Source organism: Euprymna scolopes, chromosome 33 (assembly GCF_053919585.1).
Source record: "Euprymna scolopes isolate OS-2025 chromosome 33, ASM5391958v1, whole genome shotgun sequence".
In the NCBI taxonomy this organism is placed as follows: Eukaryota; Metazoa; Mollusca; class Cephalopoda; order Sepiida; family Sepiolidae; genus Euprymna; species Euprymna scolopes.
The window spans coordinates 56,814,888-56,829,400 of record NC_136514.1 but is presented as its reverse complement, the minus strand read 5'-3'; the positions used below and the strand labels follow the sequence as shown (position 1 = coordinate 56,829,400).

Here is a 14,513-nt window from a genome sequence, read left to right as displayed (position 1 = left end):
ATATGTTATATTTTCTCTCTTTGGTTTTCATATATAAAGTAAATTTCACAACGTATAAGAGTTATTTGATACTGGAGATATTCATAATCGTACCCTATTTCTAAAAGAGGGGAGATGTAACATATGAGAAATATTTGAAATCAATTCTCCCCTTTCTGTTATTTCAGATCAATTGAAACCATAGCAGCAAGTTTTAGTCTCCCCTCCATCAAGGCCAGAGGTTTTGGGGAAGTATATATATAAGCGAAGCCCACTGTTTGTTTGTAAACAAACTGACAGTTTGAGCACTGTGCGACGGGCAAATGCTAATTTAATAGGCATTTGAGGAGAAATATTTACGGGCACTGATTCTTGGTCCGATGGTTAGAGCTGCCAACTGTCAACGTGATGGTTGTAGGTTCGATCCATGGCTGGGAAAAGGTGTATGTCTAGCCACACTGATGAGTTGTGATACAACGAAACAGTGCTATCTATATGTGGATGACTATATATATATATATATAAGTATTATCAGCTCTTTTATTGAGCACTATCTAACAACCTCGTTGAATTCATTAGTCCATTACTTTTGAATATAAAAAAACCCGAGTATATATATATATATATATATATATATATATATATATATATATATATATATATATATATATATATATATATATACATGTATTTGTGAATATGAGTCTCGAGGAAGGAGGCAAATAGTAAAGTTGGAATTCCTTCCTCGCATTCTATCAGATATCTCGCTGCTCAACTTCCTGCTTAAAACATTCCTGTAGACATGAACCGTTATTCATAGTAGCCCCTTACATCAGTGGTAATTTACCTTGTTCTTGGTGAATATGAAAAGAAAAGAAAGAAAAAAACCTGTATCTTTATTTTTTTTTCTTTTCGACTCTTCTTTTTCTGATTAATAAACTTTATAAATTGACATCAGTGATTTTGTCCTCAAACGATCTAGAACTGTTGAAAGTAAGTATGATAACTCCTATCATAGACCGTTTCATGATTACCTCCCTTTTACGCTGTAATCCCATAATCCCTTTTCCTCTTTCAGTCCCTGTCCCTCAAAAATATATACTTCTCTTTATACTCGTCACACGCATATTCGTGTCCTCCTTCAAATATTTGTTCCAGTTCCTTTTCTCTTTTCACCGAAATGCAACTCGCAACAAGAACCTTGTCTTGATATATAATGTTTATACAAGCAAAGTGAAAATCTAATAGTAGATTGTTCTCGTTCTGTCAACCATGATCGTGTAGAAGTGCTAAGAAAGTTGTTTTTTTATTTTATTTTTATACTTATTGGATCATTACTTACCAAGGCCAAGTACAACTCGAGGATGAGAAGTTTGGTATGGTCATAAGGAGTATTTGTTCTCCTTAATAAACTTCTGCACAAGCATGGATGCTGTAAATCACAGAAACATTGACCGAACATTGAAAACTTGGAAAAAAGTAATTTGACAAAACTACACAGAGTGGAATCTGAAGACAGCTGACCCGCTGAAGATTGAGATTGCATAATATCAGAAAACGTTTGGCCATTGGACAAGGGAAAAATTAGGTCAAATGATTACAAGAAAAAGAGAGTTAGTTGATATAGCCGATTCAATAGTCTGTGTTGATATCTATTAAGCCTACCAATCTTTCTTTCCAGCCTAGTTTGACATAAGATCAGTTTGGGCATTACTGTAGTTTAAATGCAATCATTTCAGGTTTGTCTGCAGGCGTTTGAGCAGTATGTAGGTAGAAAAACTTGTCCACTGTGTCGTCAACAAGAATACCAAACCAGAGTCATTCATGAAGGAAAGAGATTTCACTATTCTCGATGTGCCACCATGTAAGTAAACACGTTTACATACGACACATACATCTTTAATAATAATCCTCTTTTGCAACATACAGGCCGAGTTGTGGTGTTGCTTCATAAGTTCTTTGGATCTTTTCTAATTTTATACTAATATTGCATTAATCGTGTTTTTTTTTTCAATTAAAAAAAAAAAACATTCACCCCCAAACAAGGCACGCTGCCACTGATAAGAGATTACTGTGAATTAGAGGCCAGATTTATAAAGAGGCATCCTAAATGGGGAGTTGTGCAGGAAGATATTAGTTTACATTTCAATTTCTGCATGTTGATACAGTCAAGGAAACTATGAGCAGGGAGAGTATTCCAAAGGCATGCGGTTTGAGGCAAGAATGTATTATAGTAAAACGTTTCCTGCCATCTGAAGACATCTATGGTGAAGAGGTGTAACTTTGCTGCTTGTCAGGCTTGTTAAGGTTTTGCATTGAGGGGATACAATTACAGTATGTTTGTTGTAGAATTTCATTGAAATACTTATAAAACAAATATTCGGATACAATATTGCTGTGATGGGACAGGGGTTGGAGCTTGGTAGAAAATGTGGAAAGCTGTTAAGTTAAAGACTTTTCTCATAGCAACATATTACATTATTCACAATAGTGGATTGTTCTCATCCTATCAACCATGATTGGGTAGAAGTATAAAGTAAGCAAGTTTTATTTTATTCTTATAATTTTGGATCACTACTTATGTGGATAAGGGTTAATGAGTCTAAATGTTTGTCAGCTGACAGATGAAGAACACTATGGGAATACTTACATTGATCAATGTGGAGTTACTTACATGGCAGACTCAGTATTTTTTAAGTGCAAATGAAATGCATTTATTTGTGGTTGTTCCAAAACAACATATTTCATTATATTTCCAAAATCTTTTTGCACACACGTGTCCTTTTTAAAAGTCTGTTTCCCCGTCACCTCATGCTCATGTTATCACCTAGCTTTCTTACCCTCATATTCACACGTCCATCTTGCCCGGTATGCATGCTGCTTTTCTCCTTCAACCACGTGGTGTATTTTTCTCTCCTTTTCTTGTGATGCAAGCTTGTGCACACTTGCTAATTTGCACATATGCTTTAACGGCTGCTGCTGCTAATACCTTCACTAGCCAATCATCCCTTGGCTGCTGCTGATTCTTTCACACATACCCATACATGCTCTGTTACAGTCTATGGGCAGGAAGCTTTAAATAGATTGTTTTCATAATCCTGATTCATTCTGCATCTCTAGATTTTTCCAGAAGTAGAAACACAAAACATTCATGATTAAACACAGAAGTGTCACATTTGTTGCTGAAATCGGCCTTAAGATGAATTGATGAACATGAACGACAGAATATTTCTGATGTTAATGTATTAATTCATCAATCACTAGTGGCATTGTTTCATAAGTTCCTCAGATCTTTCATTATCATTTTCTTATCTAGTTGGTTATATGAAATGGAACCCCTAAATGCCCACCTATATTCTATCTTACAATTTTCTTTTTAATAATGCATAACTTATTTTTGCTTTCCTCGTCTACTATATTAATACAGTACAGTTGTTTTTGCTCTCTTCAATCAGACATCATAGGACTATTAACAGAGATGTCACACATAACTCCAATATTGGCATGCTTCCATCCAGTACCTGATTGTTTATAAAAGATAGCAGTCGTCTTGTTGAATTTTCTCATTTCTTACATTAATTCCAGCCAAACTGGCTCTCCCAAGCACGTCATACTTAGGAGGTAGAAGTACATTTGACTCTCGTAAAAATTTACTAATACTCTCCCATCATTCACTGGGAAATTTACTTCACTTCTCAAAAAGACTGTCATTGTTGCATTTACATGTTTCATTAAAATTTCCTCTCCTACTTCCATTAATCACTCCTCCCTTTTGGTTCAAATCTTACTTTCCAGATTGGCTAATCAAATAAGTTTTTCAGATTTATGGTTTACTTTTGTTGGATGCTTACAAAATCTATTTGAAAGAAATAACATGGCGTCTACCCATAATCTATTCCATAAACCCAATGGCATTAACTATTACCTGTTCATATTTACATGTAATTATATATAAATCTTACTAAAAAATGATATACTGCACTTAGGTTCATAAAGCATTGCACTATATGTAACAACGTCGTGCATTATAAATCAGATTGAAACAAAATCATTTTGCTATTGTGAAACAAAAACAAAAAAATTGTTACTCAAGCCATTTCTAATCGTTGCTAACTAGTATTAACAAATGAACAGATTTATCTTGCATCATGATGTAACCTCTGACCTTATTCAGGTGTATCTTGTCAACATCAGGAATATTTTTCAACATTTATGCTGATGACACCACCCTCTATTCTGGTATTGCTTCTTGCCCATCTTCCTCTGATCAGTTAAAATATGCAGTTGATTTAGAAGTTAATCTGAGTTCAGTTATAGATCGGGTTAAGAAATCGGTTGTTTCATTTAATCCTGTTAAGACTCAGCTATGGTCTTTCAATCGCAGGCATATCCCTTTTCTTTCTGAGATTCTTATGGATAGCCCTGTTCTCGATGAGAAATCGACTCTAAAAATTTTAATCTTTCTTTCTGATCAAATCTTTCTTGGAATCCATATCTTAAATCCATTGCTATTTCTGATTCTCATAAAATCAGTTATCTCTTTCTCACACCCGATGCTATTCTCTATCTCAACAAATCTATTATCAGACCATGTATGGAGTACTGTTGTCATGTTTGGGCTGGTGAATCTGTGCCCCATTTGAAGGCTCCTGGTAAATTGCAGAAACGTGTCCCTACCTTTTCTTCTTCACTGTAACGTCTCTCTCACAAACATGATATTGCTAGTCTCAGTCTTTATTACAAATACTATTATGGCATGTATTCCTCAGAATTTTCTGATTTATTCTCTGCTTGCTTTGTTCCAGCTTGTTTGACCCACTTGTCTATAGATCTCCATCAATTCGTTGTTTTAATACCTTATTCTAATACAGTTTCCTATTCCAGTAACTTCCTTCCAAGGACTGTAAGGTTGTGGAACTCTCTTCCTGCTCACTGTTTTACTTCTACCTACAGTCTTGGTCTTTCAAGACTAAGGTCAATAGGCATCTCCTGTCTTTACAATAATTTAATTCTTGTTGGCTCCTTACATCAAGTGGTTTCATGCCTTGTCTCGAGTGATTTCCATGAAAAAGAAATTATCTACTATCATTAGAAAATTTGTTTTACAACCAGTTCAGACTTGAAAACTCAAAATCAAAGAAAAATTAACGCTAAAGTGTTTTCTCACACAGCGCCATGAAAATCATGAAATATACTTAATTCAACTCCACACCAAGTGTTTCAAAATGTTTTCAAATGTTTTCTACCTTTTGTAATATTTGTAATAAATGTTGACGAAATAGATGAAAGCAACTATAAAAAAAACAAAAAAAAACAACTAGTGTTATTTGGATTCATCGGACTACTGTTCTCATCTTGAGCGTCATTTTCACAACAATGTCAATGTAACCTCCGATCATCTTCAGGTGTATCTTGTCAGACTCGGGAATGTTTGTTGGACTTAAGAATTTGGATGGAATTTCAAACAAAACCCTTTATTACTTCTCAGGGATAGTATGTTCTTGTTCCGTCAGCCATAACTAGATATGTTGTGTAGTGTGGTCTTTTTATTAGATAGGATGGGGACATTCATATTGATGAGAGGAAGATGACATTTATACACTTTACAGTCTGTGGTTTCTTATAACATATATTGTAGCGAGGAGAGAGAGAGTGATCAGTTCTTTTATCACAGGAGGAGGGGACAGTCATTACTTATGATAGAGAGGGGCACACATTACTTAGGATGGGTTATACAAAGTTCATTAAAGATGATTACACATTACCTTCGTTGTAGAAAGACGACACGAAGATGGCAGTTACAAAAATATGATGATGTTCTTTATTATCGCATGACCAGTCGAAATGATGATGTCATCCAGGAATTCAAAGCTGTTTCTACATGTTTAATGTTCTAACCCTTCGCTTCTAAAGGGAGACCCTCCTCATGTCAGCTCTATCTCTGTCCAACTCGACTCTGGACTCTGTCTCTCTCTGTCCCACTAATCTCCTAATACTAGCAAACTATATTGAAAATCTGCTTTTATGCTATGACATCAAGTATGGCTCTCAACGTGACCCACTCACGTGGGAAACTCACGTGGCCTAAACATACCTGGTTCGCACATGTTCCCAAACCATTTCTGCAGGCAAAGAATTCTCACTAATCTATTTTTCGACTTAACCTATTTTTCAACATATTTAAATTGCATTGTTCTTTATTTTCTCTGACCTTATTTTAATTCAGTTTTCATAAAAAGAATTGAACAATTAAAATTCCTTTTTTTATTTAGATTTAGTTTCAATGGTAGTTTAAAAACGATAAATAGTTATTGTTATAAGCAATGCTAAATATTGTTTTTTAAAAAATTTTAAATTGTTTGTGAAATATGAAAATTAGGTTAATTTTTTTTCAATTCCAAACCAACAATCTTTTGTTCTGCACACATTTCCATATATTGTAAAGATTCATCTTCTTCTGAAGTCATCAAATCTAAAAATCAATTCACATTTCATAACCATTGTATAATTCTTATATGAATTTTTGAGATGAGGATTGATAATTTGTATTAGGTTATTCGAACTACTGTTTTCATCTTGAGCGTTATTCTCACAACGTTTCAGATGATGTAACCTCCAACCTTTTTCAGTTTTAAATGGCACTTTTATGAAGGATGAAGGTTCGATCTTTAATAAGGGCAATACTAAGAATATAATTGCGAATTACTCAGTCATGGCTGTGGATTAAATAAAGAATTCTATTTGCAATTCCATCTAGTTTCCTAAGTTTGGCAGAAAGATTCCTGAATTCGACAAGCTATATCTGAAGAAGGTCTGAGGTTATGAGTGTAAATAAAACTCATGATAAGAACAGTAGTCTGAATAATCCAAATAATACGCATTGTATAATTCTTATATCATTTCTTGGTGTTTGTCTAGAATTTAGCCTTGTTAAGTATTGAGACATTGTGTTGAACAAAGATGGTGGTAGGAAATCAAATCAGCGAAGAATCAGTGCAGGCATGATCTTGAGTGTTGAGTAATTCTTATTAACTAAGATGACGGCGAAGAATCAATGTGGTCACGATCTCTAGTGTTGAGTAATTCTTATTAACTAAGATGGCGGCAAAGAATCAATGCAGTCACGATCTTGAGTGTTGAGTAATTCTTATTAACTAAGATGGCGGCTAAGAATCAATGCCATCACGATCTTGAGTGTTGAGTAATTCTTATTAACTAAGATGGCGGCGAAGAATCAATGCCGTCACGATCTCGAGTGTTGAGTAATTCTTATTAACTAAGATGGCGGCAAGATTCAGAGATTGGTTGAGGTTGTGACTTTATGAGTAGTGATTAAAATAACGATTAAAAATTATATCATATCTCTCAGTCATTTTTTATTAAATAGAATTTTATAGTTGGATGTCAAAGAAACAAAATATAATAACATAATATGTAACAAAATATAAATAGTAATAGAAAGTATTAACGGTTAAGTTAGGTACTATTTGACTACTTATTTTCATCCAGGTTTTACCCTTATAAAATTAAATAAGTCTTTTCATAGGGTTTGGAATGGATTAGATTACACGTTTCAGGATACAAAAATTTTAATATACTTTCGTATATTTTGGGGGCTTATTTTATACAGAATCCAATTGTTTTGACAAAAGATTCCAAAATTCTTAACATCTTAAAATATTTAACCATGACTCCTACATCCAGATACAGTTGCAAGTTATACATATGACAGATTACATAAGCCGGAACCAATTAATTTCATATCTTGAGGTTCGACTGTACTTGTTTTATGTGTTCTGTATTGTTTATTCTAGAATTCAAGCAGCCTGGAGAGGTTACGTGGTCAGAAACTGGTATCGCAAACTAAGGGAGGTCACTCCACCCCAGAATCCACTTTTAAGGAAGAAATTCTTTGAGAAGAAGGCAAGTGATTATTATTCTAGTAAGATATGGACTATTTAACGAAGGTAAAAGCAAAAACAAAAAAAATGAAAAGAAGGAAGTGGAAAAGGGGTGCTCGTAGATATACAGGTAAAATATGTTATTTCAAAATAAAATAGCAGGAAACCTCTTTGCTATACCATATAGAACAGACAACAAAAGGTATGTACACTAAAAATTAAAGAAAATCGTTAAATATAATTTTAATTTATAATATAAATTAGGTTTATTACATATTTCCGATTCTTCATTGGCATGAATGCAGGATCTTCTTCGTTATTGTAGCGAAATTAAAAAAAATGAAATATTGAATTTCAAGTGAAACCAATGATATCTACTGAATTTTCATACCACAGTAATGAAAATATCCAAAAATACAAAATACCATAAGGTAGAAAATTAATTATTAATGAAAACAATTAGCAGAAAATTAAGTTTTGCTAAATTGGCCAAAGATTTTCATTTTTTCCAGAAAATATTTACCTCCTTTTTGTTATGATTGGAACTCTCCGGTTTTTTTCTTTTCTTTTTTTTTTTTTTTTTTTTTGCAAAACTCAATTTTCACTAATTGTCTTCAAAAACTATTTTTATTAATAATTAATTTTCTACCTTATCGCCTTTTGGTATTTGAGGATATTTTCATAACTGTGACATGACAATTCAGTATAGATGCGATTAATTTCACTTCAAATTTTGCCACAATAACGAAGAACCTCAACATATTTAATGACTTATCACCCCCGTTGTCTTTTTTAAAGACATAAAATATGTTTATGCCAATAGAGACTTGAAAATCTATTTATATATCTATATATATATATATAATATAAAGCTGAATGTCTGTGTGTGTGTTTGTGTGTGTGTGTGTGTGTGTGTGTTTGTGTGTGTGTGTATGTGTGTGTGATCATGAATAGGCGTCTATATGGTTGATTATTTTAAAAAACTGATTACATATAATGATAGAAGATGTATAGAGACACAGGAATGGGTATGTTTGATCTGGCAGAACGGTGGTTCATTAAAATTGTGGGGTCTGCGGTCGTGCCTGGTCCACAAAGTATGGAAATAAAAAATTAAAAAATTAAAAAAAAATGTTTACAAGTGTTTTTGATATAGATGTACATAAGAATACTTTGATAAGTATGTTTTAACTTAAATAGGGATGGTATAATAAACTTGTGGGATCTGCGTTCGCACATGGCCTCCATAGAATGGAAATAGGCACAAACTTTAATAAAGACTTTTCATATCTATCTGCGTAAGTATACTTTGATAATTATGTTTCAGTTTGAAGAAATATGGTATAATAAAATTCTGGGGTGTTCGTTCGCACCTGACCTCCATAGAATGGAAATATGTCACAAAGTTTAACAAGATTTTTTAATATAGATCCACAGAATATTGTGATAAGTGCTTCAGTTTGAACAGATATGGTATAATAAATTATGGGGTTTATCTATTTTCTTTTTACTTTCATCATATTTTGCTTTGGTTTTGATACCCCCAAATTCACCCCAAATTTACAACCGTTCCTTTTCATAACCTATCATACTTTCATAAATCAGAGTCCATTTTCTGTAGGCTGTTTTTGAACCCAGTCAACGGCGGGTACTTTTGCAAGTATATATATATATATGATAATTGCAAAGTCTTGTCAGACGAGTGCCACTCCCTCAGACATCTAAAATCCATGAGCCCAAATGTCTGAGGGAGTATCTATACAAATATGATGTTACAGAGTCTTAGCTTTATACGACAGCTAAGTCTCTCTCTCTCTCGGTTCAAAATGTTGAGATCCAGCAACAAGCAAGAGCAAGATAGCCAGCAACAAATTAAACTGCAGACCAGCTTAATGCGGGTACTGGTCTTCCGCTTTATGGTTTTTTAAAAAAATCAGAGATTTGCTTCTCCTAGAAAGGTTGCTTTCACCACGGCTTACGGGAGCCCTCTCTACCCCAATACACATATACACACACACAGTTGGTGCTAGTTGGCCGTTGACCCAGAAAAAGAGTTCATTTAAGGGAGACTAGCCGCCCTCCTCACCAAACAAGTCTGGTGGGGGGAACCAGTTTAGTTTATGTATATATATATATATATATATATATATATATATATATATATATATACATGGGGGCTAACATGCATGAATGGTTCACATTACAGATTCATTATGTTAAGAGTAGGTTTGGAAACACTTTTTAAAGATTATCTTAAACCTGCCTAATGGTTATCACACTTGACTCAATGCCTTTTGGTCTTGGTTTCGATCTTAACCCGAGTATTTTCTATTTTTTTTTACTTACAAGAAATCAACTATTAAGAAAAAACATAGCACTCACATGCACTTATCTCAGTTTCTGTATGAATTAAATATAATATTTACGCCTATTTTACAACCGGGCAATGTGGGGTGGCCTGTTAATATATCTATAAAAATGAGAATGTGTGTGTTAGGACAATTCTCAACCTATATACTCAATGAATGTTTGATCTACAGACTTGAAATTTGATATATAGCATATTCAGACATGTGGAAAACTTTTTAATTGGTTTTCATCCAGGAAAAGGGCTGCTAAGGGGTGAAAATAGAAAAATTCGTACGTGTTGGTTATCGTTATCACACAACTAAACTAATCAATTAGTTTCACCACCGCATGTAGTTTAATTTCATATCCAGAACATCTTCTCAACTCTTGAAAAATTGTATGGATTTTAAGCAACATATTTTAGTTACAAAAATATTATTTTCTATGTATTCAGACACTTTTATTTAATATCTTCTTTATATATATATATATATATATATATATATATATATATATATATATATATATATATCCTGCTTCGATGTCTTGACGAGAAAGGATAATTTCCAGATACAAAAAGAGTTATCTCCCTTTAAGAATATAAACGTCCTTCCTGGACGAATGTGAATTTGGCAGCTGTCATATAGATTTTCTTGGACATCATACAGATGCCGAAAAACCAACCCCTCTACCCTAATTAATAAGAGTTATCCAGGAATTTCCAATACCCAATTTCATTAAACAGTTGCAATGTTTCCTGAAGATGATGAACTTCTATCGGAGATTTATCCTTGAATGCTCGAAACTCCTTGCCCTACCCCCTACTAAATCTCTTGCAGAAAAAAAATTAAAGCCATTTCCTTGGAAGGAGACAAGGTGGAGGCCTTTCAGGCAAAATCTTCCATGGCTGACTTTGCCAAGTTGGCCCATCTAAGCGATGACACCTGGGCTTGGACGTATCTCACAACAGATACCTCAGACACCGGTGTTGGAGCAGTGATAGAGAACAAGATTGGGGAACAGTGCAAGTCAATTACTTTCTTCTCAAAACAATTATTACCAGCGTAGTCAAGATATAGCACCTTCTCTAAGGAGCTCCTGGCCATATACTTGGCCATAAAACACTTTCAACATTTGCTGGAAGGCCAGAGTTTAACAATCTTTACAAACCACAAGCCTTTGACGACCTCCCTGTTGAACAATTTGGATAGATATGCAACTCGCGAGATTAGACATCTTGATTACATCTCGCAGTTTATGTTCAACATATGTCACATCAGAGGGGCAGGCAACACCGTTGCCAGCACCTTGTCATGGACTAAAATCAATGAATTGAGGGAGAGCCTGCTCAGTCAAGACCAGATAGCGGCAAGTCAAGAATCTGATACAATCATCCCTACATTTTGGCCAACACATTCCTATGACTTAAAGAATTTCCGGTACCTTTAAGCAACAAAACATTTCTGTGCGATGTGGCTTTGGACCACTCCAGACCCTATATATCACCAATACTCAGAAGGCAAATTTTTGAACACCTACACGGATTATCACACCCAAGCAAGTGTGCTACATTGAAACTTATTGCAGACCATTTTGTTTGGCCCAGAATAAATACCAACATTCATGACTGGATATCGATCTGTTTTGAGTGCCAGAGATGTAATCCCCTTTTAATGATCCTGATACATGTTTTAGCCACATACATGTTGATATAGTCGGACCTCTCCCCATGTATCACGATTTCCAATACCTCCTCACCATCGTTGATTGTTTTTCCCAGTGGCCCATTACCATACCGATCAAAGACACTTCAGCCAACACAGTTGCAAAGGCGATCCTGCACAAGTGGATAGCAATTTTTGGTGTTCCCGGCATAATCACGACAGATCATGGTGCACAGTTCCAGTCCACACTATTCCAAGAGGTTACCCAGCTACTCGGTGTTAAGCATATTAAAACCACAACCTATCACCCCTGCACCAGTGGCCTCATAGACAGATTCCACTGTACCTTAAAGACTTCGCTCATGACAAAACATAACACCAACACTTGAGTGAATGATCTACCCTTAATTCTACTGTCAATTTCTAACTCCCGTAAGGAAAATTTGGGGTGCACCCTAGCCGAGCTAGTTTTTGGCACAGCACTTTCTCTACCAGGATAATACTCCAATGATTCCATCTCAAATCCCATTACAATAATTCCTTTCAACCAGGAACTGAGCCAAAGAATATCTCAGCTGAAGTGCCAATTGACCAGGCAATTACCAACTCCTGTGCATGCCCATCAACAACTACAGGATTGCGAATTCATCTTCATTAGAAACGATGAAATTAAAAGGTCATTAACACTGATGTACCAAGGGTCATTCAAAGTACTGTAGCATTCTGGAAAGCACCTTACCATCAGGCGAGAAAACTGAACAGACACCATCTCCATCGAAAGAGTGAAACCAGCTTTTCTAGAAAAGTTGCTGCCAGTAATTCAACCTGCTGCAACAGCAAAAACAGAAACACAGCCACGATCAGTGCAGACACCAGAACCTCCAAGCATCACCCCCAAAAAGACCCGTTCAGGAAGGAAAGTTACCTTCCCTAAGGAATACCTTTTGTTTTCAATTGATTTACAATTAATTATCCGGGAAGGGGCCCTTGTCACGATTTCAACCAAAAGAAAACCACTCATGAAAAAAAGAATCAAATTCAAAACAAAATCATCACAGCCGACATCCCTCCAGCATGTACATCAACACAAATAATTATTCCATGGAACACTGTAAGAGTACAATTCCCACTCAGATACATCCACGACTTTATCAGCTTTAATTTGATACAGACAAGTAAACACAACCCCCAGACAGATCGCTTTTTACAGTACATTAAAACATGAAAACAAACACAAACCAAAAACGAAAATTACAAGCAGTCAGAAACGGCTAGATCACCAAGCGATGAGGTTTGTCCCGTCAGCAGCTTAACCCAATGCAGCAGTAACAGCCATGCCACCACAGAACGGGTTAGACTACTCCTCCACCAGACAGCAGCCAAACTCAGTAGCAGCAGCTGACTCAACATTGCAGCTACTCATCATCGGCTCACACCAGACGACACACACACACACCTACCTTTCTCCTTCTCTGAAAAGTCATTATTTATCTTTGCAAATTTGACTCCTCTTCCTGCTATTCCCAGCACCTTCCTGCAACTTGCCTGGAACCTTCCCGCAACTTGTACAGTGCCTTTATGCAGTTTCCAGCACCCTTCTATAGCAAGCCTGTACCTTCCTGCAATTTCCAGCTACGGCTACAAAGCCGCTTCAATTCGAACACAAGCAGTACTCCAACTCTCAATCTAAGACTTTCGACTTCCTTTATTTGTGTTTCAAAAAATAAACCTAGATGGACCTGTGTTCGTTCATGACTGTATCAACTGCGTGTGTCATCTCTTCTTTGCCATTGTCATTCATCTTTTTCTTGCCTGCATCATCTTTTAGTTGTAGGGTCGATTGCCACTGACATTCGGCCCTGCAACAGAATATTGTGTTCAGGAGTTCCATCTCATGTTTCCATTTTGTGGCAAAAAATAAGAATATGTTCTTTGTGTCTTATCTTTATGGTGTCGCATTTAGGAACTGGTTTGTCTCTTCCCACCAATGAGGTGAGTGGAAATGGTTGTTTGCTGAAAGCTTTGCACATGCACAGAAGTGTTTGAATAACATAGTGTACTCCTATGCAAGTCTTAACATGCCTGTTTTTGTCAACTGAACAACAACTGAATATTCTGCAAGAGATTGCATGTACATAAAAAACAAATAGATCTTTCTTATGAAATTGTTACACTTGCTTCCAGACAAATACAATAAATGCATTAAATGTATTTATTTATTTTCCAAAAAGTAAATCAACTGAAAACCATACCTTGTCATTTCAGATCTTGCTATACATGCATCTTTTTATCTTTTATAAATATTAGAGTTATAGTCAGCTAATGTGCTTCCTGACTTCCTGCATATTACTACCAGAAAGCAATGACTAGGCAAATCAGTTTCTTCACTTTTTTCTCTCACACCTATAATTCCTATAGTGTATGTACTCTTTTTTTATTAAGTTTTCCTGATCTTTCTTTTTTATTTAATAATCATTGAAAAGTTTTTTTTTGGTCTTATTTCAATTAAGAATTATTAAAATTAGTCGTATTTTTTTAAAAGAATTATTGAACAGACTTTTTACGCTCTTTTTTTTTTTTTAATTATCGAAAACACTTTTTAAAAATCTTTTGAAGTAAT

At 35.0% G+C, this 14,513-nt stretch overlaps 1 protein-coding gene across 2 annotated transcripts in view; it reads left to right on the top strand.

The window, feature by feature from the left end:
- The window catches only part of LOC145258228 (RING finger protein 32-like), a 44,654-nt gene that overhangs the window by 23,733 nt on the left and 6,408 nt on the right, over positions 1 to 14,513 (top strand). For both annotated transcript variants that reach the window (XM_080116179.1, XM_080116181.1), the window contains exons 6-7: positions 1,719 to 1,843; positions 7,794 to 7,902. In XM_080116179.1, the coding sequence (XP_079972305.1) occupies positions 1,719 to 1,843; positions 7,794 to 7,902 (234 nt within the window). The remainder of the gene's footprint in view (positions 1 to 1,718; positions 1,844 to 7,793; positions 7,903 to 14,513) is intronic.